This window comes from Oncorhynchus gorbuscha, linkage group LG09, assembly GCF_021184085.1.
Source record: "Oncorhynchus gorbuscha isolate QuinsamMale2020 ecotype Even-year linkage group LG09, OgorEven_v1.0, whole genome shotgun sequence".
In the NCBI taxonomy this organism is placed as follows: domain Eukaryota; kingdom Metazoa; phylum Chordata; class Actinopteri; order Salmoniformes; family Salmonidae; genus Oncorhynchus; species Oncorhynchus gorbuscha.
The window spans coordinates 59,326,850-59,352,035 of NC_060181.1; the positions used below are offsets into that span (position 1 = coordinate 59,326,850).

At 43.6% G+C, this 25,186-nt stretch overlaps 2 protein-coding genes across 8 annotated transcripts in view; one reads left to right on the plus strand and one right to left on the minus strand.

Annotated features, from left to right (window-relative positions):
- The first annotated feature begins 496 nt into the window (after window positions 1-496).
- LOC124043842 (polypeptide N-acetylgalactosaminyltransferase 3-like) lies at window positions 497-17,476 on the plus strand. Of its 2 annotated transcripts, XM_046362891.1 has the most exons (12): window positions 497-2,043; window positions 2,178-2,451; window positions 2,771-3,347; window positions 4,067-4,239; window positions 6,161-6,310; window positions 6,740-6,974; window positions 7,134-7,251; window positions 7,448-7,648; window positions 14,593-14,724; window positions 14,945-15,046; window positions 15,159-15,311; window positions 15,499-17,476. In XM_046362891.1, the coding sequence occupies exons 3-12, from the start codon at window positions 2,848-2,850 to the stop codon at window positions 15,610-15,612; spliced, it is 1,878 nt and encodes a 625-aa protein (XP_046218847.1). In that variant the 5' UTR covers window positions 497-2,043; window positions 2,178-2,451; window positions 2,771-2,847; the 3' UTR covers window positions 15,613-17,476. The 2 variants fall into 2 exon arrangements, with proteins under 2 accessions (XP_046218847.1, XP_046218848.1); XM_046362892.1 differs by having other exon boundaries at window positions 500-2,451; window positions 2,954-3,347.
- LOC124043841 (cysteine/serine-rich nuclear protein 3-like) overlaps window positions 17,474-25,186 on the minus strand; it is a 40,346-nt gene continuing 32,633 nt past the window's right edge. For all 6 annotated transcript variants that reach the window (XM_046362884.1, XM_046362888.1, XM_046362889.1 and 3 more), the window contains 3 exons: window positions 21,801-22,060; window positions 20,888-21,184; window positions 17,474-20,579 (listed from right to left, as the gene is read on the minus strand). In XM_046362884.1, the coding sequence (XP_046218840.1) occupies window positions 19,413-20,579; window positions 20,888-21,184; window positions 21,801-22,060 (1,724 nt within the window). In that variant the 3' untranslated portion in view covers window positions 17,474-19,412. The remainder of the gene's footprint in view (window positions 20,580-20,887; window positions 21,185-21,800; window positions 22,061-25,186) is intronic.

Below are 25,186 nucleotides of genomic sequence, written 5' to 3' on the forward strand. Positions count from 1 at the left end.
CCTGGTCAAAAGTAGTGTACTTCATTGGGAGAGTGCCATTTGGGATGGAGACATGCAGTTATTTCTAAGTTAGGAATGAGTGTGTGCATCCAACTCAGTGCCAGTCAGTTACATTAGGCATGATTTAGATTTTATGGTGTCATTCACTCTGTTGATAATGTTGTTTTGCTGTTGTTTGTTATACATGTAAGGTTGTTATTTTTAAATGAAGGGAAATACCACTCTGGGAGTGGACAGAACCCTCCCATAGGGAGGTTAAGGGTAGTATATTAAATGTTGACTCCCACTGCCAAGACACACACCCAAACTCATAAGTATTGTACCAGTAGCCTAATGACCATTGAGCTTTGTTAATGACCCATAACATCTCTTTCAAATGGTTTTCTTTCCAACAGTATTTGAAAAGTCATCTATGAAGTTTAAGTTATAAGAACAGCATGTACATTATGCCAATTACCAGTGTATTGAGAAATAATATTGAAAAGTTCACATACACACCGTAATGGGGAGTAGTGTACTACATGTAGTTCAATTAGTAATTTAATTAGCTTGGAGGTAGTTTTTTGCAAAAATAGTTGAAAAGGCAAGAGTTCTTTTGTTTTTCGCAATCAGACCTGCCTAATTTTCACATTTTTTTGTGTTTAATCGGCTAAATTACGCATTATGTAAACATCTGACCCCAGAGTGATGTGTTCTTGCAATTTGTAGTCTATGACATTTCACATTTGATAATTTTTCATGAAGTAGTTTGGATGGAGTGAACTACTTTTTTCAAAGTAACTTTAGTTCAGTAAACTATATATTTGATCATTTTTCATGAAGTAGTTTGGATGGAGTGAACTACTTTTTCAAAGTAACTTTAGTTCAGTAAACTATATATTTCTTAAGGGTAGCTTTAGTGTAGATTAGCTTCTTCCAGAGTGAAGTAATTGGTAGCTTGGTAAACTATGTCTTCAGAGCAGCTTCCCCAACACTGCATGCACACACACTAATGGAAATTGTATGCAGCAACTTCATGTTTTGTAAAGAGTTGACATTAAGAATATAGAATGAATATTCCAACAGTAACTGTTTAGTTTTTACTTTTTCAGTTATGGACATATAAGAGAATGGCTGTTCTACTATTCATATATGCCTATTTCAACTAGAAGATGTACTATAGACCATTCCTGTATTAATGCAAAAGGTCACTTCCACAACTCTGAGCTTGTGCTGTAGGCTAAGTACCAGGAAGGAGAGGAGAACAGACATGGTGAATTGTGTCACTTGTTGATCCTACTTGACAAGACTCCTAACTGGGCACCGGAGTATTCCTCCCCCGAATGGCTACCGCGTCCACGTCTTTTCTTTACCCCCTCAAGCATCGGACACTTTATGAATACCATCTGCCAGGGTGACTTGGCAAACAGGAATATGTTGGGATATGTCGCAGAGGGTCCAAAATGTTCGGCGAGTGGCACATTTTCAGTCATTCCTTTTCTTCAGGCTAAAAACTCAAGCTTGGACTTAGATTCTAGTGTAAACCGCAACGTTAAACGTAGGAACCTGTCGTGTAATGCTCTTTATTGAGCCATCTGATAAGTTATTCTGTAGCTACCGGTTTTGCTTGAATATTTGACCATTCAATATTTGACCAACAGTTCGCTCTCTTATTGTACATAACATTCACACGCTACATAATCTAGCATAGCTTAAATTGATATACAGTTTTGCTCACTTATTTCTGAAGGGTAGACCTATACCGCGTCTTATGTAGGCGACATTCTGTTGTTCTTCAAAGTAGCCTGATTGGATGCGGTGCTTATGAGAGAGGTATAGGATACGTTCCTCCGCTATTTGTAACCCAGCAACCGTCTCAATGAATGGCTGGCTGAACAAATCCTATTATTTTAAGAATTGACACCATTATTAGATCAGACCTATCCCGCAGAGTCGACTATTTCCAATATTGCCTGAGACAAAGTGACTGCAAGATAATACTTTTTTTTCTTTTTTGGGGGGGGCACACGGAGAGGTCTAGCTTTGTAGCTGGAGTAAATCAAAGTGAGTTTTGCAACTGACACAAATAGACGCATACTTTATGTGCCAAATGACAAATTCATAATTTGTTCTCAGAATGCCTGCTGCTTTGCAATGTTTCACTCATGTAATAATTGCATGGCTTTGGGGTTTGACAGAAAGATCCGTTCTACGTACACGTGCCAACTAAAAAGGGTTCCACCCTCTACCTGAAAGGAGCGCACCTGGATCCAACTAGACGGAAGTAGTTTGTAGAGATTGAGAAACGCTCCACAACTGTACCGACACTATTCTTTTGGGGCAACAATTTATCTGGAAATCCGCATATTTTGAAGAGGATTTTCTTTTAGCGATATTCTTGACATAAATTAATTGAACTTTTTTCATCAAGGGTTTGGATTGCAGGTCCCATCCGTATTATGTAATGTCCAGGTAAGTCACATTATTTTTCCCGAAAAGAATGTTAAACTGCAGTGCTATGACGAGTACATTGTAGTTTAGGAGACAGTAACACATTTCTCCAACTCTTTTAATGGACAAAGTACTAGAGCCAAACAATCACATATCTTGTTACTTTCCTGCTTTCACGTGTGGAAGTTCATAATTCAAATAGCATGTAACAGTTCATTCTGTTCACAGCTTTGAAGAAAAACGTTTTTTTTCCATGCATATGAGACTGAGTTATGAACTTGCTTATTGCCTCTGTTTATTTGGCACATTTGTCACATTTCTTTCTAATTGACTTTTTAAGGTTACCTGCTTGCAACTGACTGTGTGTTTTGGTGAAGTGCTGTGTCAAATAAATCTACCCCACCCATCTCCAGAAGAATGAGTGGTCTCCGCAGAGTTTTCCGAAGGCGATTACACCCCTTGAAACTGGTGATAGTGGCCCTTACCTTTGTCACATTTTTGTTCCTTATACAACGTGAGGTAGTAAGCCAAAGTCCCACACAAGAAGAGCCCTGGCTGAAGGAGATAGCTGTCAAGCGGGATGCCGTGCTGGGCATGGTGATGGGGGCCGTCAATAACTTCAGGGACGCCATGCCAAAGATGCAGATCAGAGCCCCAGTGCGCCAGCAGGAGACTGCAGGGGACTTTTCCTGTTTGTCAGGGACGTACACGGCTGCTGAGCTGAGGCCAGTCCTAGAGCGTCCACCTCAGGACCCCAACGACCCCGGAGCCTCTGGGAAGCCCTTTCACACAGACAAACTGAGCCCTGCTGAACAGAAGGAGAAGGATCGGGGAGAGGAGAAACACTGCTTTAACCTCTACGCCAGCGACCACATCTCTCTCAGCCGTGACCTGGGCCCTGACACCAGACCACCGGAGTATGTTATTTCTCAATAATTAACTAGACATTTTTGTGCTGTTATGGTAGCTTTCACCGTTGTTTCCATATACATGCTCTAAAATGTATTGCCGCAGTGGCATATGCTTCAGTTCAAACCAACATGGCCATGTAAAAATGTCTAGTAAATCTTGGGGTCAGTGGCCCTGTTTATTATGCAGATTCTATCATTATAGGTTCTGTTGTAAAACAATCTAATGTGAAGCGAACATCTCGAAGGAGGTTTCTCCTCATCACATAGCAGCTCCACCATGTGGTGTTCAATAGAACTATTCCTCTGTAGAGTTATTCAGTTTCCATATATTTATATGTCTTGTCTCAGTGGCTCAGTATGAAACCAAAGTCACATACTGAATGACCACAGAAGGAAGGAGAAAACAACATTATATAATGTGTCTCCAACGGACAGGATGGTTTTAACCCAAACAAGTCTTTGATATTTTCTTTTAGTTATTGAGGAAAATTTCACTCCAGAGTTTTTCTGTCTGAAACATTGTTTCAGCATGTGTGCCCAGTAACTGTGGCTGGGGGACTGTGTCTGATTTTGTTGGCATTTTCAAGGGAGTCCCATATCCCAATGACACAACTGAAACATGCATCCCTTTAAGGGAGGACTTCAGATGTTTCAGCCACAGTCCTGCACTGAAAGCCCTCCCAGGGACCATAAAAGACACCACCTAATTTTCTTTTATTTCGCAGATGTATCGAGCAAACATTCAAGCGTTGTCCACCCTTGCTGACCACCAGCGTGATCATTGTGTTTCACAACGAAGGCTGGAGTACTCTGCTGAGGACGGTGTACAGTGTCCTCCACACCTCCCCTGCCATCTTCCTCAAGGAGATCATCCTGGTGGACGATGCCAGTGTGGACGGTAAGGAACTAACCAGCCGGCCAGGCAGATGGCAGGACCACCATGTTCTCACTTTTAATTTTAGTCAGGCATCCTGCTTGGCGGCCCGCTGGTGTGCCATGAAATGTGCAGGCTGGCGCCCTGGCTTCTTGTGGAGGGGGTTATAGCAGGAAGCAGCACTGCTAGTGAATGCCTTCCTAAGAGGGGCTAGCTAGTCTGTGGAGAATTGAGTCAGAGTTTGCTCTTGTAAACATGCGTCAGGCTGAGGGAAAAAAGGCAGAGGGAAAATAGGATGGTCATTCCACCTCCAAAAAGCATAAGAAAAATTATTTTAACACCACCATCTTAGATTGTTCTGAAATTGTTTCTGTAACTAGAAACCAATAGGATTAGCGTTTATGCAACATTATTTTGTTGAAGTATAATTTTATCTTTGCGAAATTAAGCTAATTGATAACACCCAAATTTGCCATTTTAATTTATAGGATCCATATATAGTACCTAACATCCGATTTGGACCAAACTTCTTTCTAACAATGAGTTAGAAATGAAGCGGGCCTCCTGAATGAAGGCACCGCCTTGTGGCGGACCTGGCGCCTGCAAGCTGACTTCGGTTTCTGGGTTAAGCGAGCAGTGTGTCAAGAAGCAGTGCAGCTTGGCAGGGTTGTGTTTCGGAGGACACGTGGCTCTTGACCTTCGCCTCTACTGAGTCCGAGTCCCCCCCCCCCCGACACACACACACCCCATGCCAATCCCATCCCGACAACAAGTATATAGTATCACTTCTCTGTGTCTGACAAGTACTAGCTGAGCTGCAGCTCAGAGCATTGATTTTCATCCTATGTAATGTATTCTCAGTGAATTTGGTGACAGTTTCTTTCCCCTGTTTAGTGAAATTAGTAATTGAAGTTGTTTGGTTTATGTCCCATCCTACATCCTGATTTTGCCTGGTTCTGACCACTAGATGGTGCTGTTCCTGCTATTAGGTGATTCTTTTCTAAATTATTTTTGTACCTAACATCCAATTTGGTCCAAAACGTTTTGTAAAAACGAGAAAGACATGAAATGACGAATCCAAAGAAATGATATATAATTATTGAACATTATGTGAATCCTGTTCATTTAAAATGGCTAATTTGTGTGCAATCAATAAGCTAAATTCTCAGATATCAAATTCTAGTTTAATAAAATGATGTTTCCAAAATGCTTATCTTGTCTGTTCCTAACTTCAGAAATGTTTTCAGGACAATCTGAGATGGTGGGTCTCATGGCTTGCTGATATGACATGGAATGTCCCAGGATGTTTTGCTGAAGGAAATAGTCAAATGTTAGTGAACCGGGAGAGATGGGTTAGTATGGGGACAGCTGAGGGTTGTAAATAAGATTAGAGAGTACTGTATATGTGAGTGACGATAGCTGTGAATAGCAGTAGAAGGTGTATTGTTGGCAGTTAGGGGTGAAGGTTTGAAATAAAATAAAAATGGAGGGATTAGAAGTTCTGCAAACCATTATTTTGATATAACCCCAAAACTATCTGCAATATTATACCTGTGATTCCCCGCAGGCAATGCAACCCCACTGAGTGACACTCAAAACTCTGTCATTTATTGGGAATAGCCTGCTATTAGATGAAAGTCAGGCATCTCACTCACTCTTTCATTCACTCCGTTGAAGTGTAAGCTTCCACACTGGGGGGCCAAGTTGAGGTAGAGGCCTACTCCCCCGGAAACAGTCACTGCACTGAGGTAGGAATTTTAGCAGAAGATGAAATGACCTGATCATTTCATTGTATTTTGCTTATTGTTTTTTTAAATTTTTTATTTTAAAGCTTTTTTTCTGTAGGTCGCTCTAGTAAGTCCTCTCGTATTGAACCTGATTGGCAGTGTCCATTTATAGATCGGCAGTTCCACAGCTAATGCAGTTGGCTAATTTCCTTTCACAGATGCATTGAAGGAGGAGCTGGATGAGTATTTGAAGAGGCTGCACATTGTGCGCGTGGTACGTCAGCGCGAGAGAAAGGGCCTGATCACTGCTCGGCTGCTGGGAGCCTCTGTGGCCACTGGAGACATCCTCACCTTCCTCGATGCTCACTGTTAGTCCACACACGCACACACCATAGCAGTGACGTCAAAACAGCTGAGTCATCAGACTGGAACAACCAGAACAGCTCAGCCTTTTAGACATTTGTTAATCCACCTACACACTAATACTCAGAATACTAGCAAATGCTGTTTAGGGCAAGGCATTAATACCACAACATATTATTGTTATTGGACTGTAACATATCTTTTGTTTTTGCGGTGGCCACTTCCAGGTGGCCTGGTAAAATATCAAATGAGTGTTACATTTATTTATTCAGCTCACGGGTGATTTAACTTGTGGTATTTTAGGTATATTCTCAAAGTGATTGCTTTTGTACCACAGGCTTCCATGTTCTTTGTCGATAATGTGTTTCACATTTAAAATGCAATGCTATTTAGTGGTCGTATTGTTCGGCTGATGGTGAATGCGTATCCAACAGGTGAATGCTTCAATGGCTGGCTGGAGCCTCTACTGGCCAGGATAGCAGAGAATTACACTGCGGTAGTGAGTCCTGACATCACAACAATTGACCTCAACACCTTTGAGTTTATGAAGCCCTCGCCATACGGACAGAATCACAACCGTGGTAACTTTGACTGGGGCCTGTCCTTTGGCTGGGAGAGTCTACCGGACCACGAGAAACAACGGAGAAAGGATGAGACTTATCCTATCAAGTGAGAAGAACTATGTGAATGCCTACTTTCAGACATACACCTCTGTGTATTCCTTGATAGGTGGTTGTGAATGGTCTATTCCTCAGCTGAGTGTAAAAAAAAAAGAGAGGAAAAAAAAGATCTGGACCCTCTATTCAGTGGAATTCTTTTACTTCACAGGACACCAACTTTTGCTGGGGGACTCTTCTCTATCTCCAAGGACTACTTCTATCTTATCGGAAGCTATGATGAGCAAATGGAAATCTGGGGAGGGGAGAATATCGAAATGTCTTTCAGAGTAAGAAAGGGATCACTTGCTTTTCTACATAGATAGATAGATGGACAACAGCGTGTGTTAGGGTGTCATCAGTGCTATTGTAAGTGATTCATCCTGTTTTCGTATTATGCAGCAATACCGGTTACAGTATAGTCATCATGCCTAGTATTTCTAACAGTGCTGGGTGTGTTACCTCCGTCTGCCTGCCTGTCTGTAGGTGTGGCAGTGTGGGGGTCAGCTAGAAATAATCCCTTGCTCCATCGTGGGTCATGTGTTCCGCACCAAGAGTCCGCACACCTTCCCCAAGGGCACCCAGGTGATCGCACGCAACCAGGTGCGGCTGGCCGAGGTCTGGATGGATGACTACAAGGAAATCTTCTACCGACGCAACCAACAAGCTGCACAGCTGGCCAAAGACGTATGTGGTATTTCTGAGTGACATTGTTATATTTTTTGTACATTTAAACTCAGATAGGCAGGCTGATAACCCCAGAAATAGGACAGGCGTTCTAAAACCATTAATCCATCCCCTACAGCAGGGATGGGTAACTTGCGTCTGGTCCCCCTTTTGAAGGCCCCCGTGTGTGTATTTTATTTATTTACAGTATACCAAATATTAAGAATTAATATTGAGTTGCACCACCTCTGCTGTAGGGGTTGAGGTCAGGGCTCTGTGCAGGCCAGTCAACTTCTTCCACACTGATCTCGACAAACCATTTCTGTATGGACCTCGCTTGGTGCACAGGGGCATTGTCATGCTGAGACAGGAAAGGGCCTCCCCCAAACTGTTGCCACAAAGTTGAAATCACAGAAATGTCTAGAATGTCATTGTAGGCTGTACTGTTACGGGGCCTAGCCCGAACCATGGAAAACAGGCAGTTTGGAACTCGGTAGTGAGTGTTGTAACTGAGGACAAAAATGTATATGCACTTCAGCACTTGGCGGTCCCATTCTGTGAACTTGTGTGGCTTACCACTTCGCCACTGAGCCGTTGTTGCTCTTAGACGTTTCCACGTCACAAAAACAGCACTTAAAGTTGAACGGGGCAACTCTAGCAGAACAGAATTTGACATGCTGATATTTTGGAAAGGTGGCATCCTATGATTTTGTCACGTTGAAAATCACTGAGCTCTTAAGTAAGACTATTTTACTGCCAGAAACCGGTGTGGCTGAAATAGTCAAATCCACTCATTTGAAGGGGTGTCCACATACCTTTGTACATATAGTGTGTGTGAGATATATATATATATATATATATATATATTGTGTGTGTGTGTAAATGACTGAACAACTTACTATTTGGAATGGTAGAATACACAAGATGCAATTTCGAAATGTGGCATCAGCAGTTTTCATCTTGTTATATCAGTCTCTGATAGTCTGTCAATTAGTCCATGTCAACAAACATTTTGTAGATTGGAAGGTTAGTTTAGCGGGCAGCTATCTAAACTTGTTTTCATGGTCGAATTACCGGCCAGGTGGCCCCCATTGATTTTGTTAGTCCGTCTCACTCAGATATCCTATTATACACGGCTAACCTTTCTCTCCACCCTATGGGAGAATGTATAGAATTGCAGCAAACTTGCTTTAAAACAAAATATGTAGAACTGCACGAAATCATTGACATTTTTATCCCAGTTTATATTTTTGTCGTGGGCCCCACCGCCAGCAAAGTTGCCCACCCCTGCCCAAAAATGTTTTCACAGTAGCAGTTTGCTCTGGACATACTGATGTTCTCATTCTGACTGCAGATGAGTTATTATCCCACGTGTAAGGGAACATTGTTATAAGCCTTCCTCCCCTCGGCAGCCTCCTGTGCCGCACTCTGGGCCTAGGTCGTCTGTTGGTACGTCTGGACAAAGTCTGACCAGGGTCACATATGCAAACACATTCTCCAGAAGGGAACATCAATTTTGATGTCCATTGTACAGTAAGTGCAATGGACATTGTATGAGATGTGAAATAAGAAGAATTGACTAATATCCTTTGTGACTGAGAGAAATCCAATTGAGGAAAACCTTCTGTGCTCAAGGCTATTAGTAACTGAGTAATGTCTGTTCTGCACTCTTTGAAACGTTGAACGCTGGGTTGATTCCATTCATGAATTTAAATGAAGCAAAGGGAGGGAAAAGGCAGACATTTCTGGACTAGAGGGTTCATAATTTGCAATGGTATTTCAGCTGAGTTGTCTTATGTACAGATTTAGGATCTTAATTTGAGCCAGTATGCTACAGCAGGAAAATAACGAAATTCAGAAGCCTTTTAAAATACTCAAATCCACTATAAGCATTGCAGGAAAGTTCTCCTGCAACGGGAGGATCAAATTAAGATTGTACATCTGTATGTGTACAAAATATTTTTGGTGCGTGCAAATTACTTGAAACGGGATTGGGTAGACTGAAACTCTGCCATACATGGTGCTGTCTTTCGAGCCGTCACCCATCAAGTCAATAAATCAATCTAACTTTATTTTTCACATGTGCCGAGTACAACAAGTGTAGACCTTAACGTGAAATGCTTAGATACAAAGCCCTTAACCAACGGTGCAGTTCAAGAAGAGTTAAGATAATATTTACCAAATAACCTAAAGTAAAGATTTTCTTTAAATAACAATAAATAAATACATAAAATGAAATATATAAAAAATACATAGTAACACAATTACATAATAACGATGATATTTGAGGGGGTACAGGTTATTTGAGGTAATTTTTACATGTACAGTTGAAGTCGGAAGTTTACATACACTTAGGTTGGAGTCATTAAAACTAGTTTTTCAACCACTCAACCAAGTTCTTGTTAACAAACTATAGTTTTGGCAAGTCAGTTAGGACATCTACTGTGTGCATGACACAAGTAAGTTTTCAAGCAATTGTTTACAGACAGTTAATTATAAGTGAAATAATCTATCACAATTCGTGGGTCAGAAGTTTACATACACTAAGTTAACTGTGCCTTTTTAAACAGCTTGGAAAATTTCAGAAAATGTTGTCATGGCTTCAGAAGCTTCTGATAGGCTAAATGACATCATTTGAGTCAATTGGAGGTGTACCTGTGGATGTATTTCAAGGCCTACCTTCAAACTCAGTGCCTCTTTGCTTGACATCATGATGTCAAAAGAAATCAGCCAAGCCCTCAGAAAAAAATTGTATACCTCCACAAATCTGGTTCATCCTTGGAAGCGATTTCCAAATGCCTGAAGGTATCACGTTCATCTGTACAAGCAATAGCACGTGAGTATTAACACCATGGGACCATGCAGCCGTCATACCACTCAGGAAGGAGATGCGTTCTGTCTCGTAGAAATGAACTTACTTTGGTGCGAAAAGTGCAAATCAATCCCAGAACAACAGCAAAGGAACTTGTGAAGATGCTGGAGGAAACGGGTACAAAAGTATCTATATCCACAGTTAAACAAGTCCTATATCGACATAACCTGAAAGGCCGCTCAGCGAGGAAGAAGCCACTGCTCCAAAACCGCCATAAAAAAGCCAGACGACGGTTTGCAACTGCACATGGGGACAAAGATCATACTTTTTGGAGAAATGTGCTCAGGTCTGATGAAACAAAAATAGTTCTATTTGGCAGAAATTACATTGTTATGTTTGGAGGAAAAAGGGGGAGGCTTGCAAGCAGAAGAACACCATCCCAACCGTGAAGCATGGGGGTGGCAGCATCATGTTGTGGGGGTGCTTTGCTGCATGAGGGACTGGTGCACTTTATAAAATAGATGGCATCATGAGGAGAGGAAAGGTATGTTGATTTATTGAAGCAACATCTCAAGACATCAGTCAGGAAGTTAAAGCTTGGTCGCAAATGGGTCTTCCTAATGGACAATGACCTCAAACATACTTTCAAAGTTGTGGCAAAATGGCTTAAGGACAACAAATTCAAGGTAGTGGAGTGGCCATCACCAAGCCCTGACTTCAACCCCATTGAAAATCTGTTGGCAGAACTGAAAAAGCATGTACGAGCAAGGAGACCTACAAACCTGACTCAGTTACACCTGCTCTGTCAGGAGGAATAGGCCAAAATTCACGCAACTTATTGTGGGAAGCTTGTGGAAGGCTACCTGAAACGTTTGACCCAAGTTAAACAATTTAAAAAGGCAATGCTATCAAATACTAATTGAGTGTATATAAACTTCTGACCCACTGGGAATGTGATGAAAGAAAAAGCTGAAATAAATACTTCTCTCTACTATTATTCTGACATCTCACATTCAAATAAAGTGGTGATCCTAACTGACCTCAGACAGGGATTTTTTTTACTAGGATTACATTTCAGGAATTTTGAAAAACTGAGTTTAAATGTATTTGGCTAAGGTGTATGTAAGCCTCTGACTTCAACTGTAGGTAGGGGTGAAGTGACTGCATATCTAATAGAAAGCGAGCAGCAGTGTACAAACAAATGGATGGTGGGGGGGGGGGTTAAAAGTAATAGTTAAGGTGGCCATTTGATAAAATTTTCAGCGGTCTTATGGCCTGGAGGTAGAAGCTGTTAAGGAGACTTTTGGTCCTAGACTTATCGCTCCGGTACCACTTGCCATGCGGTAGCAGATAGACTCCAGTCACCCACGTCATAGACTGTTCTATGACAATTTTATGGCTTTCCTCTGACACTGCCTATTATATAGGTCTACCCTCTGTAGTGCCTTGCACTCTGATGCCGAGCAGTTGCCAAACCAGGCGGTGATGCAACCGGTCAGGATGCTCTTGATGGCACAGCTGTAGAACGTTTTGAGGATCTGGGGACCCATGCCACATATTTTCAGTCTCCTGATGGGGAAAGGTTTTGTCGTGCCTTCTTCACGACTGTTTTGGTGTGTTTGGACCATGATAGTTCCTTGGTGTTGTGGACACTAAGGAACTTAACTCTTGACCCGCTCCCCTACAGCCCCATTCATGTTAATGGGGGCCTGTTTGGCCTACCTCTTCCTGTAGTACACGATCATCTCCTTTGTCTTGCTCACATTGAGGGAGAGGTTGTTGTCCTGGCACCAATCTGCCAGGTCTCTGACCTCCTCCCTGTAGGCTGTCTCATCGTTGTCGGTGATCAGGCCTACCACTGTTGTGTCGTCAGCAAACTTCATGATGATGTTGGAGTCATGTTTGGCCATGCAGTTGTAGGTGAACAGGGAGTACAGGAGGGGACTAAGTACACACCCCTGAGGGGCCCCAGTGTTGAGGATCAGTGTGGCAGACGTGTTGTTATCTACCCTTACCATCTGGGGGTCGCCCGTCAGGAAGTCCAGGATCCAGTTGCAGAGGGAGGTGTTTATTCGCATGGTCCTTAGCTTAGTGAAGACCTTTGTGCACTATGGTGTTGAAAGCTGAGCTGTAGTCAATGAACAGCATTCTCACATGGGTGTTCCTTTTGTCTAGGTGGGAAAGGGCCATGTGGATTGAGATTGCGTCATCTGTGGATCTGTTGGGGTGGAATGCTAATTGGAGTGAGTCTAGGGTGCCTGGGAGGATGCTGTTATGAGCCATGACCAGCCTTTAAAAGCACTTCATGGCTACCGACGTGAGTTCTACGGGGAGGTTATCATTTAGGCAGGTTACCTTTCCTACCTTGGGCACAGGGACTATGGTGGTCTGCTTGAAACATGTTGCTATTACAGACTCAGTCAGGGAGAGGTTGAAAATGTCAATGAAGACACTTGCCAGTTGGTGCATGCATGCCCTGAGTACAGGTCCTGGTAATCTGGCCCTGCAGCTTTGTGAATATTCGCCTGTTTAAAGGTCTTGCTCACATTGACTACTGAGAGTGGTATCACACAGTCATCCAGAACAGCTGGTGCTTTCAGGCATGCTTCAGTGTTGCCTTTTATGCTCGCTTTGAGGCAAGCATTTAGCTCATCTGGTAGGCTCGCTTCGCTGGGGAGCTCGCTGCTGGGTTTCCAGCAATAATAGTTTTCAAGCCACACCCGATGAGCGTCAGAGCCGGTGTAGTAGGATTCAATCATAATCCTGTATTGACGCTTTGCTTGTTTGATTGTTCATCTGAGGGCATAACAGGACTTCTTTATTAGTGTCCCGCTCCTTGAAAGCGGCAGCTCTAGCCTTTAGCTCGATGTGGATGTTACCTGTATTCCATGGCTTCTGGTTGGGATATGTACGTACGGTCACTGGGGGGGGGGGGGGGGGGACGTCGTCGACGCACCCAATGACTGCGGTGGTATACTCCTCAATGCCATTGGATGAATCCCAGAACATATTCCAGTCTGTGCTACTAAAACAGTCCTGTAGCGTAGCATCCACGTCATCTGACCACTTCCGTAATTAGCGAGTCACTGGTACTTCCTGTTTTAGGTTGTAAGCAGGAAACAGGAGGATAGAATTATGGTCAGTTTTTCCAAATGTAGGGCGGGGAGAGAGCTTTGTATGCATCTCTTTGTATGGAGTAAAGGTGGTATAGAGTCTTTTTATTTTCTTCTGGTGGCATTTGACAATTTTGTAAAACTGATTTAAGTTTGCATGCTACAGTCCCCGGCCACTAGGAGCGCCGCTTCTGGATGAGCATTTTCTTGTTTGCTTATGGCCTTACAGAGTTTGTTGAGTGCGGCCTTAGTGCCAGCATCGGTCTGTGGTGGTAAGTAGACGGCTACAAATAATATAGATGAGAACTCTCTTGGTAGATAGTGTGGTCTACAGCTTGTCATAAGGTACTCTACTTCATGCGAGCAATACCGCGATACTTATTTAATATTAGACATTGCCCAGATCCCCCACCCCTAGCTTCTCTGTTCTGCCGGTGCATTGAAAATCCTGCCAGCTCTATATTATCCGTGTCGTCATTCATCCACGACTCGGTGAAACATAAGATATTACAGTTCCTAATGTCCTGTTGATAGGATAATCGTAATCATAGGTCATCAATTTTATTTTCCAATGATTGCATGTTAGCGAAGTAGGATGTATGGCAGTGGGAGTTTACTCTCTCGCCTACGGATTCTCAGTAGGCAGCCCGATCTGCGTCCCTTTTTCCTCCGTTTTTTCTTCACGCAAATGATGAGGATCTGGGCCTGTTCCCTGGAGAGCAGTATATCCTTCTCGTCGGACTCGTTAAAGGAAAAAGTATTTTTTCCAGTTTGTGGTGAGTAGCAATTCTGATGTTATATTTTTGGTCATAAGAGACTGTAGCAGCAACGTTTATATACAGAATAAGTTTAAAAATAAGTTACAAACAACGCAAATCAAACTAACAAAATAGCACAATTGGTTAGCATGTAAGACCTCAGCCATCCTCTTCGGCGCCATCTTCAACCACGGAGCTCCAGCGCTAGACGGGCTGTGGGGAAGTGGTAATGGACACTTCCCTCCCAGTTCAAATGGCTGCTGCCTGGAATTGTTTCCACAGAGGGCCTTCGGAGACGTCGCGCAGCGTGTGGACCTCCGGGAGCGGCTGCAGTGCAAGAGCTTCTCCTGGTATTTGAAGAACGTGTATCCAGAGGTCTTCATGCCCGATCTCAACCCACTCCACTTTGGCTCGGTAAGCCCCCACTTCACTATCCCCTCTACTAGGCTATTTCCTGACCACAGAGATACATTATGTCTGGCCACAGTGGGTTTCCATTTAGCAGCTCCAGAGGGCTCAGGGGAGGGCTCCAGGCCAGGGGAGTGAGCAGCTTCGCACCACTTAAGGTAGATGCAGCTGGGCTTGTTTGAACCGCTTGTGTGGCTCACTGAAATCCCTTTCCTTGTGCCTCCAGGTGAAGAATGTAGGTAAAGACTCGTGTCTGGATGCAGGGGAGAACAACGAGGGAGGGAAGCGGCTCATCTTGTATCCATGCCACGGACTCGGTGGAAACCAGGTCAGAGGGAAGGGAATAAAGTGACTGGGTTCAGTCATGAAGGAATTAAGTACTTTGTCTGTCACTTTCGAAATCAAGAGGATGACTCATCGAGCTCTTTGTGATCCCTCAGTATTTTGAGTACTCGACCCATCACGAGATCCGGCACAATATTCAGAAGGAGCTGTGTTTGCATGGGACGGAGGCAGACGTGAAGCTGGAAGACTGCCAGTATAAAGGCCGCATCACATTTGTAGGAGCAGAACAGAAGTGGGAGTTAAGGGAGGTGAGACCAAAGACGCACATCTCTACTCTAATGGGTCCTGGGGTTCATCCTTTTGACTGTGAAATAATACCAAATTGTTGGGGATGTTGATGCCTGCTTCTCTTTCATTATCTTCACCATAGACGTGGATGTTAGTTATTTTCTACTGAGGATGTTGGTGACTAATCGGTTTCTTCTCTCTGCGTAGAACCAGTTATTCTTCATCCCGGGATGGAATCTGTGTCTGAGTGCCCGTCATGAGCACCCCTCCTTGGTTGCCTGTAACCCCTCAGACAGATACCAACTGTGGCTCTTTGTGTGAGGACATGACACATGGACCTCGCCACTAGTGATGCCGTGTGCCTGGGCATTCTAGGACCTTTAGAACAAGTAGCAATTGGCGTGCATTTTTAAACATATTATCAAATTGAATGTGTATTTATTTTTAAATGTAGAAGAACTGCTGCTGGAAAGTTTGGGATTTTGAGGAGAATATGCAACCTCGGGAAGGAAGCATTCAAACTGATACTGAAGACTTAAAAAGGAATACACTTTTTTATCTTTTTTTTATCACGGTTCGGGTTAAGGGATTATTTTTCTTCTGCCATTCAAGCCAACCGCTGCTTGTGGATTGACGGCACTACCTGGGACTGAAATTAGTGACTTTGGATGGGTACTTAATGAAGAGATTTCCACTTGTCTTTTGTCTCTTCTGTTTCTGTCTTACTCCAGAGGGAAATCAACATTCCATTTGATTTTATTTAATTACAAAGGCTTGTTCTTTATTGCCTACACTGAATAATTTATTAATGCAGTAGATATGTGAAAACCAACAGCAAAATGGAATCTCAAACAATGCAATAGTGAACGTGCCTTTTGCATGAACAGAATAACTAAGATTGTATGCACCAAAGACTCTTCAAGGGTTACTTTTGTATTAAAATAAATGTTTGTATTATAGGTTATTCAATATCTGCCACTACTGCCTCTTTTTGTTATGCAAAGTAATTATATCAGGAAGGTACTAGACATGCATTCTCCCTTACCACCCCTATAGGGTCGGATTTCCCCTCTCACCCAGCTGGTTTTCCTCACAAGCCAATTGAGGATCAGAGGCGCTGCCCATACAGTGCCTCTGGTTATCTTATGTATATACTGTACTTTATGAACAGCTAATTATGATTTAAATGTAAATTCTCCAAAGTTGCATTTTAACCAAGAGGCTTGAGTTGTGTGCTACTGTTATTTGGCATCCGAAATTCATAATAATCTGGTATTTGCAAGATAAGTAATCTTTTCTTTTGCTTTTCCGTATTGCTTTGATGGGGCGTTCAGAGGTGTTTTAATCATAAGTATGTTTACCTTTCTGGGACAGGCTTTAGTAACGTAACATTTTCAAACACAATACCACAGTCACAGATGTGGTATTTGAAACAATCTGTTGTGTACAGTTTGACTGCATTACCCCCCAAAAATGTAACATTATCTCTACAAGAATAGCGGGATTTTTCTTAGGCCCCAGCCCCCAGGGAATTTAAACAAAATATTTAATAAAGTAAACTAATGTTTTAGATGTCAGGGAATAATGTAAGGTTGACACATCTTAACAAGAGGTACTTTTGGATACTTTTAGTTCTTTGTAATGTCTTCTATGCTTGACAACGCATTTAGAAAAGTATTTTTCTTTAGAATAAAATGCATTTACATGTTTTTGTATAATGTTCATGGGATCTAAAATGGGATCTGAAGAAAGGGAAACATTTTAAACTTTGTTTACAACATGGAATATATGATTGTAGTTTTGATTCAAGTCTGAGTTCCCAGTATCCCACAGACAGTGTTTTGATCCAAGGATGTGGGATAGATTTGTATAAACTGTTTGTGTCAGTGTTAACTGACAATGGAATGTTAGAATTTTGTTGAATTTAGGGATATGCCTGGTCCTAGAACCGAATGCCCTCGTGACTGAGTCTTCTATTTGGATACTTGAGGTTTTTCATTTCTTATGTTCAACAGGAGAGGGCGCTGTGCACAAAATAATTCATCCTTGACGCATCCCTGTCCATAATTTTTACTGGGCCTTCAGTTATTGCAGGTGTACCCTTTCTCTAAACACACATACAGCAGATGTTTTTTTTTACAGAAAGAGTTCAAACTAAAATCATTAAACATATGAAGAAAAGTAACACATGGTTTAATTTTATTTCCAAGCGATGTATTGTTAAAAAGCAGAAACACAACAAAAACAAAACATTTTGGCTTTATCTAACGTTAAGAAACCAAAACACATATTGAAACATTTATACCATTTTGGGCAAAAAAGATTGTTTCACAGAAGCAAACATGATAGTAACCAACATAATGAAATCAGGCATATGGAGCTGTACAATTCACAACCATCATAAAACAAGTTACATTTAAGACCAACACATGTTTTTATTCAATACAGACTGTTCAGTATACCACAAATACACATTTAAATATCATTCATAATAAGCACTTAAAATCATACACACAGCAGAATGACTCAACTGGATACAATGTCACTGTATGTTGCCTTCTCTTAAATGCTTTGGCACTGATACTAAGTCCTACTGTGACACTGATTCCCTGACAGCTGGATACACTTTACTTTGCCACTGAGGTGGAAACATTCTTATTCACCTCAGTGAGGAGTCAGGAGCAGAAACCTAAATCAAGTAGTAATCACATACAGGAGTGTATGAGCATGTTGGATGACTACTCCCACTTTAGGCTTCGAATAGGACAAGGATACATGCAGGGATTCCCACTCTTTTTTTATGGTGAGGGAATGTTGGTATTTAATTGTAACGGCTGTTTGGAGTCACTGCTGTCCCTAACATTTCAGAACAGTTAAAGCAATTACATATCTGGAGAATTTAGTTCAATGGCCTTTACTTGTAAGTTATTTGAAGGTGGTCAGTTATTTACAGATTTTTGGTTAATTATACTTTCCTACCAATCACCTGTGCTGATCAGTCATTTCTTAACTTGGTGCTGATATGAATCATTGGTGTGATTTAACCTTTGATTGTCCAACCTCATGTTTTTTTATTTATATATATTATATATTTTTTTTTACAGTAATTGAGATCTGCATTTCATGCGCAACACTGATGTGGCTCAAGACTATGACGTGTAGTGATTGTTTGAGCTGTCGTAAACACTTCCACGTGTTAAGTTTCATTTTGCATTTCATGTTCCCATTGCACCGTTCAAATAATTGCGTCACACAATGTTTGTGCGGACCCAAACATCAATCTCTTCATGTATTTACGGTCAGTTGTCATACGAGAATGGAATGTGGAGCTAAATTATGTCCTTGGAATCATCCCCCTGTCCAACTCAGCAATATAGTGTCCTCAGTTAAGAGTTACATATGTTATATTGACATGTATTTGAAATGAGGCCCCCATAAAATAGTATTTATTGATTGGATAGTTGTATATGATCTTTGAGAAATGAAGGTCAAAGTGCCGCATTAGTATATCACCTTCACAAAAGTGCAAACAGCTGTGAATCACTTAGACTTCAACGTCACCCGTGAAATAATGCTCTAATGCATTACAAGTCCAAATAAATAACTAAACGTTGTAGTCCGTTTCAAGCTTTTCCAAACAATGTAAAAGATCACAGGCGACAACACAAAGGTTTGTACAGTACATTAATACAGATTTTATAAACCCAAATTGAACATGGTCAATTTCTCATAAATGCCATTTTAAAGACCCAAAATAACATGCATTTATAAATATCAAACCATTTATAAGTATACACGTACTTCAGAACCAATAAATGAACTGGGGACAATTCATTTTTTGCACATTTGACATATAGACATAGAAAAGTTCCCATTCACAATATATCCTTAAAACATTACCTTTAAAATGACAAGATACATTGCACGGGCGTACAGCTTTCAGTTTTTGTTGACTGATTCCATCTCGCAGTTTAGAATACTAGAAATCGGGGGTTTCATTAGAAATGTTTCTCATCATGAAACCCGCAGCTAAATAATGTCAATCGAATGTATGGTCTTGTAAATGACTTGGTAAGTTGAGCTCCCATTAAAAGGCCATAATCTCCATAAATAACACTTGGTCAGCCTTGTTCATTAAGAAAAGACAACATGAAGCCTACACAGACAGGTGAGTTAGGCCCACTAAACTGGTGCGACCTGGGGAGATTCTCTGCTAATGCAGGGATCTTTGTGCTGACTGCTAAAGAAGGCCCTTCAGACAGACCATTAACGCTAGACACTTCCTTTGGCTGCTCTGCCACAAAACACTTCTTATTGTTCAGGTAGTTGTTGTGGAACTCCATCTGGCTGAGGCCCCCAGGCTGCTCAGGGAATGTTCCTTTAGACGGGACCATGTTGTTCTCCAGGTCAGGTGTGCAGCAGCCCATGGCTGTGGTTGCTGCTGTGCCATTGGTCAGGGTGAAGTGGTGATTGACGTACTGTTCCTCAGCCTGGCGGGGGTAATCTGTGTACTGCTCTGCAATGTCCACGGCCATGTTAAATGGTTCTTGTGGCACGGCACCGTTAGTAGTGCTTACTGTGTGTGGGAATGATAAGACCTCTCCATAGGGTTCACTGGGTTGGCTGGCTGTCCCGTTGGCTGAGGCAACAGCACTGGGAGTCTCCAACTGATAATAATCTGTTGGGGAGCTGAATAAATAAGAGTTTCCATTTATGTGGTCGTCAATGTGGTTGTCGTGTGGCAGAATGGCATCAGAGTAACACAACACAGAGGACAGGGGGGCAACCTCCGTGTTGGCGACAGGCGGCTTGCTGACTCCATTCTCAAAGTCCTCCGACGTGTCCTCCTCATCGCCATCCTCTTCCTCAGAGTCACTGTTCGCCAAGCTCTGAGTGCTGGAGTCAGACAGTCCACTGCATAAACTGCTGCTGTCCTCTTCATCCTCGTCATCTTCCTCATTCTCCTCATCATCCTCATCTTCGTCTTCATCATCCAGAGGCTCGTCCATGTCGTCAGCAGTCTGGAGGTGCATGATGGCAGACTGTTGGACTGTTTGGTCTGACAGAGAGTATTGGGTCTGGACCAGCGGGTTGCCATAGCCGTTGCTTTCGCCATGGTAACCGTTGGCAGGGGAGGCCTGCTGCTGCTCGCGGCTCTTCTCCAGCTCTAGCTTCATGATGGTGTGCAGGAAGTGGGTCCGCACGCGGATGGGGTTAAACTCCACCCGGCCGGCCGCGTTGCTACAGCCCTCCTTGGTACAGCCACAGGGAAAAGACATGCGGTCCACCTGTAAATTGAACCACCTTGGGTTATATGACCATATATTCTGCAGTTTGCATGTAATAGATTAATGAATGTAATACTTTGGCAATATCAGATAAGCTACTGTAGATGATACAGTACTTTTTCAATGATACAGTACTTTCATCTACAACGTCTAAAATATTTTATCGCTTAATCACCCTTCTATTGAAATGCATTTGCCTGAAGACTAGGGGCCGCATAGAAGGCTTAATTCCAGAGCGGATAGAGTGTGGCACATCTGTGTCAATATGAGAGCCTGTACAAGTATGGTCAGACTACCCAGGGATTTACCTGGCACTTGATTCCTGCTACGCTGCATGCACAGGTCTCTGGGTCACAGAACACTCTGCAGTCGCAGCCACAGTCCTCCCTGGACACCCGGATGGCCCGCAGCTCGTGCTTCTCCTCCACGTCAATCTTCTTCACCCCCGAGGTCCGCAGCAGAGCCCGGCGCTTCTTAGTGGTGAGGGGCTGTAGAAAGAAGTACTCGTCCACCTCCGTGTTTTCCAGATCAATGTCATCGTCAGAGATGTCCTCTGCCATGAGCGTGTTGGCCTCCTCCGACTCCACTGTACCGTTCTTAGTCAGCTGAAAACAAACGAGAAGGGATCACATTTAGACCGGTTTGAACCAGCTGAAACCAATGACATGCTGCTTCTCGGAAGAGTACACAGAGTGAGCAGTTGGAAACATATAACATTCTATATTTATAAAAAGGACACAATATGTCATAACTGTATTTATAAACTGGATGGTTCGAGCCCTGAATGCTGATTGGCTGGCAGCCGTGGGTTATCAGACCGTATGCCACGGGTATGACAAAACCATTTTTTACTCTTGTAATTATGATGGTAACAAGTTTATAATCGAAATAAGGCACCACGGGGGGGTTGTGGTATACGGCCAATATACCACAGCTTAGTGCTGTATCCAGGCACTCCACGTTGCGTCATGCTTAAAAACAGCACTTAGCCATGGTATATTGGCCATACATCAAACCCCCTCGGGCCTTATTGCTTAATTATTTCTTTATTTTATTTTTATTTAACCTTTATTTAACTAGGCAAGTCAGTTCAGAACAAATTCTTATTTGCAATGACGGCCTACATTGGCCAAACCCGGACGACGCTGGGCCAATTGTGCGCCGCCTCATGAGACTCCCAATCACGGCCGGTTGTGATACAGCCTGGATTCGAATCAATACCTTGAGTTTCATGGAGTTGAGTTTCTCCTCCTTCAGATGGTCTCGGAGCATGTCTCTGTGGATTCTCTCTTGCTCCAGGGCAAACTCTCCCAGGGAGTACTGCCTGACACCGCTGTGTCTGTTGGACATGCCCAGAGTACTGCCCCCCTGACTGGGCACACTGGTGAAGCCCTGGCGCCGGCTGAAGTAGTACACTGTCACATTGTCAAAATGTACCCTCCTTGTTCTCACACGCTTCTCCCTCTTCAGTATAGAATCAGCTACAGAGTCAAAAGACGAGGGGAGAAGATGGTGAAAGGAAGCTGGTGATAGCCCACTTCTTCATACATATAAATAATAGGGAAAGCAGGGTTATTGGTTCATACATGGATGAAAGATTAACCAGTTCGATGTGGTGGAAAGAATAGCCCATTTTAAATCAGGAAAGAGAATGTGAAATCACCAGTATGAGATAAAGCTAGATTAACCACATTGACAGCATACACGCACACTGTTTCAAGAGAAAGCACTTATTTAAAATCGGAATCATGTACATAGGAAAGAGTTGTATGTTGTTGCTCACCATGTGCTCTCAGTGGTGTACAGTATGTGTGTAGCCATACTATAACAAGATAAAACGCTAGTCTGCTTGCTTACGATTTGCAGGATTTGAATGCCTGCTTTTATTAGACTTTTAATGAACCTCGGGAGTCCTCTTGCTAACACTCAGACAACTCAACCCAGCTTAGTAGAGCAGTGTTTCATCATCCCAACTCTGCCAATTGGCATGTCAGTACTACGTGTGGCTTTTTAAGGACCGTTCTATGAGAGGGAGGGAAGGAGGGAGGGAAGGAGGGAGGGAGGGAGGGAGGGAGGGAGGGAGGGAGGGAGGGAGGGAGGGAGGGAGGGAGGGAGGGAGGGAGGGAGGGAGGGAGGGAGGGAGGGAGGGAGGGAGGGAGGGAAGGAGGGAGGGAAGGAGGGAGGAAAAAGAAAGCAAAGACAGAGAGCATAAATAATCCCCCTCCTGGCTCAGATCTGGCGTGGTTGAGCACAGCTTTCCCAGCGCTCACTTGATGTCAGAAAAACAGGACAAATGGGAACCATCTGGTTCCAGCAGCACTCCACCCTGTGCCATAAGGACAATGTATTCATTACAGGCATGGCAGCGCCAGTCTGGCCTTGTTGATGGGAGTTTTGCTTTATTAGCCCCCCCCCCCCAAAGGTTTATCAGACTTTGTTTAGGGTATCCATGTGGTTTTACTGAATGAGAAAGCAATTACATGCAGATGTCATTTTGAAGCTTGCAATACGTAACAGAGTTCGATATCTCTGTATTTCTTCCTATTCCTTGTTCGGCCATATTCTAGTGACTTGTGATATTAGGGTTGCTATGACCATGTAGTTCTAACAATAAATCTGCGAGAATACATAGAAGCCCTTCGTCAAAGACCTCCCGATTCAGATTCAGAAATTCCAAGGCTTTGTTTTGCTCCTCTAAAAGCAGTCACACAAGGAGAGGGGCTGGATTATTTCTCCAACACTAACGCAGCCCAAGACGGAGTTGTACTGTATTCTCCAGGCAACAATGCTACTGTACATCTCAGCACCACGCCTGACACAGTGTGACACCTCTTTAGTGAGGAGAAGCTCTGGGAGCCGTGTGCTCTGCTGCATGAACTGCTCTCTGATTCCCTTGGCTTAAAGCAACATCCTCCTGGTTGCCTTTATCTGCAGAAGCTGACCCAGAAGGATCAGGAGTCTGGGGAAACGGCACCCTTGTCCCTGATCTCCTCGCCCCCGCCCCTCATCCCCACCCCCAAACACATGCGCACGTATGGACCTACACAAACACAAGCGCATACGCGCACACCAGAGGAGGTTGGTGGGAGGCGATAAAGGAGGAGGGGCTCATTGTAATGGCTGGAATGGAATAAATGTTCGATATTGTTACATTTATTCCCTTTTCAGCCATTACAATGAGCCTGTCGTCTGGCACACACGCACATGTAAACACAACACAGGGAGGAACCCTGTCACTTACACCCACAATAAACCAGGGTAGGGTTACTGTATCCGTCTTTCCCCAACACACAACATAGATCTGTCACCTGAGGAACCAACCACTGACAATCCACACATTTTCCCCAGGCTGACTACCAATAACATATCTGCTCATAGAAAATAACAGGCCAACTAAAACACAGGTCTTTTTAAAAAAAATTATCAGTGGCACCATCAGAGGTGCCTGCCAAACTGACTGAAGCCTTTCCGATGACAGGTTTACTCAACTCATAGCTTCTCAGAGCCTGCCAGACACACCACAACGCTAGAGACTAGAGAGCATCAGCTCATTCATCAGGCTGTACTGTGCTGTACTGCGCTGCGCTGTGCTGTGCCTGCTGACGCAACACCTAATGAGAGACTGTTGTGCTGCTGCGGCGCTGCATTCATTCCCCTTTATTACAGCCCAGATACACCAGCCCAGCACAGTCCATCCAGCCGTCCTCATGGCTACTCAGCTGTCCACACAGACACCAGCCCAGCACAGTCCATCCAGCCGTCCTCATGGCTACTCAGCTGTCCACACAGACACCAGCCCAGCACAGTCCATCCAGCCGTCCTCATGGCTACTCAGCTGTCCACACAGACACCAGCACAGCACAGTCCATCCAGCCACCCTTATGGCTACTCAGCTGTCCACACAGACACCAGCCCAGCACAGTCCATCCAGCCGTCCTCATGGCTACTCAGCTGTCCACACAGACACCAGCCCAGCACAGTCCATCCAGCCGTCCTCATGGCTACTCATCTGTCCACACAGACACCAGCCCAGCACAGTCCATCCAGCCACCCTTATGGCTACTCAGCTGTCCACACAGACACCAGCCCAGCACAGTCCATCCAGCCGCCCTTATGGCTACTCAGCTGTACACACAGACACCAGCACAGCACAGTCCATCCAGCCTCCCTTATGGCTACTCAGCTGTCCACACAGACACCAGCCCAGCTCAGTCCATCCAGCCGCCCTTATGGCTACTCAGCTGTCCACACAGACAACAGCCCAGCACAGTCCATCCAGCCGTCCTCATGGCTACTCAGCTGTACACACAGACACCAGCCCAGCACAGTCCATCCAGCCGCCCTTATGGATACTCAGCTGTCCACACAGACACCAGCCCAGCACAGTCCATCCAGCCGTCCTCATGGCTACTCAGCTGTCCACACAGACACCAGCTCAGCTCGCACAATGCCATGGATTGCATCTCTTCTCCTCTTTTAAAGCACACCCATTGATGCAGCTTTTTGAATTTCCTCTTCAACCGAGTTATCTGAATGACATTTCTAACCGAGGGTTGTAATGGTACTTCAGCAAGTCATCACAATGACGTGTTATTGTCATGCTGTTT

Coding starts and splice junctions, on each gene's coding strand:
- LOC124043842 (XM_046362891.1), top strand. CDS start 2,848: ATGAGTGGTCTCCGCAGAGTTTTCCGAAGGCGATTACACCCCTTGAAA. Junction 7,649..14,592: donor CTGCACAGCTGGCCAAAGAC/GTATGTGGTATT, acceptor TTGTTTCCACAG/AGGGCCTTCGGAGACGTCGC. Junction 15,047..15,158: donor ACGGACTCGGTGGAAACCAG/GTCAGAGGGAAG, acceptor GTGATCCCTCAG/TATTTTGAGTACTCGACCCA.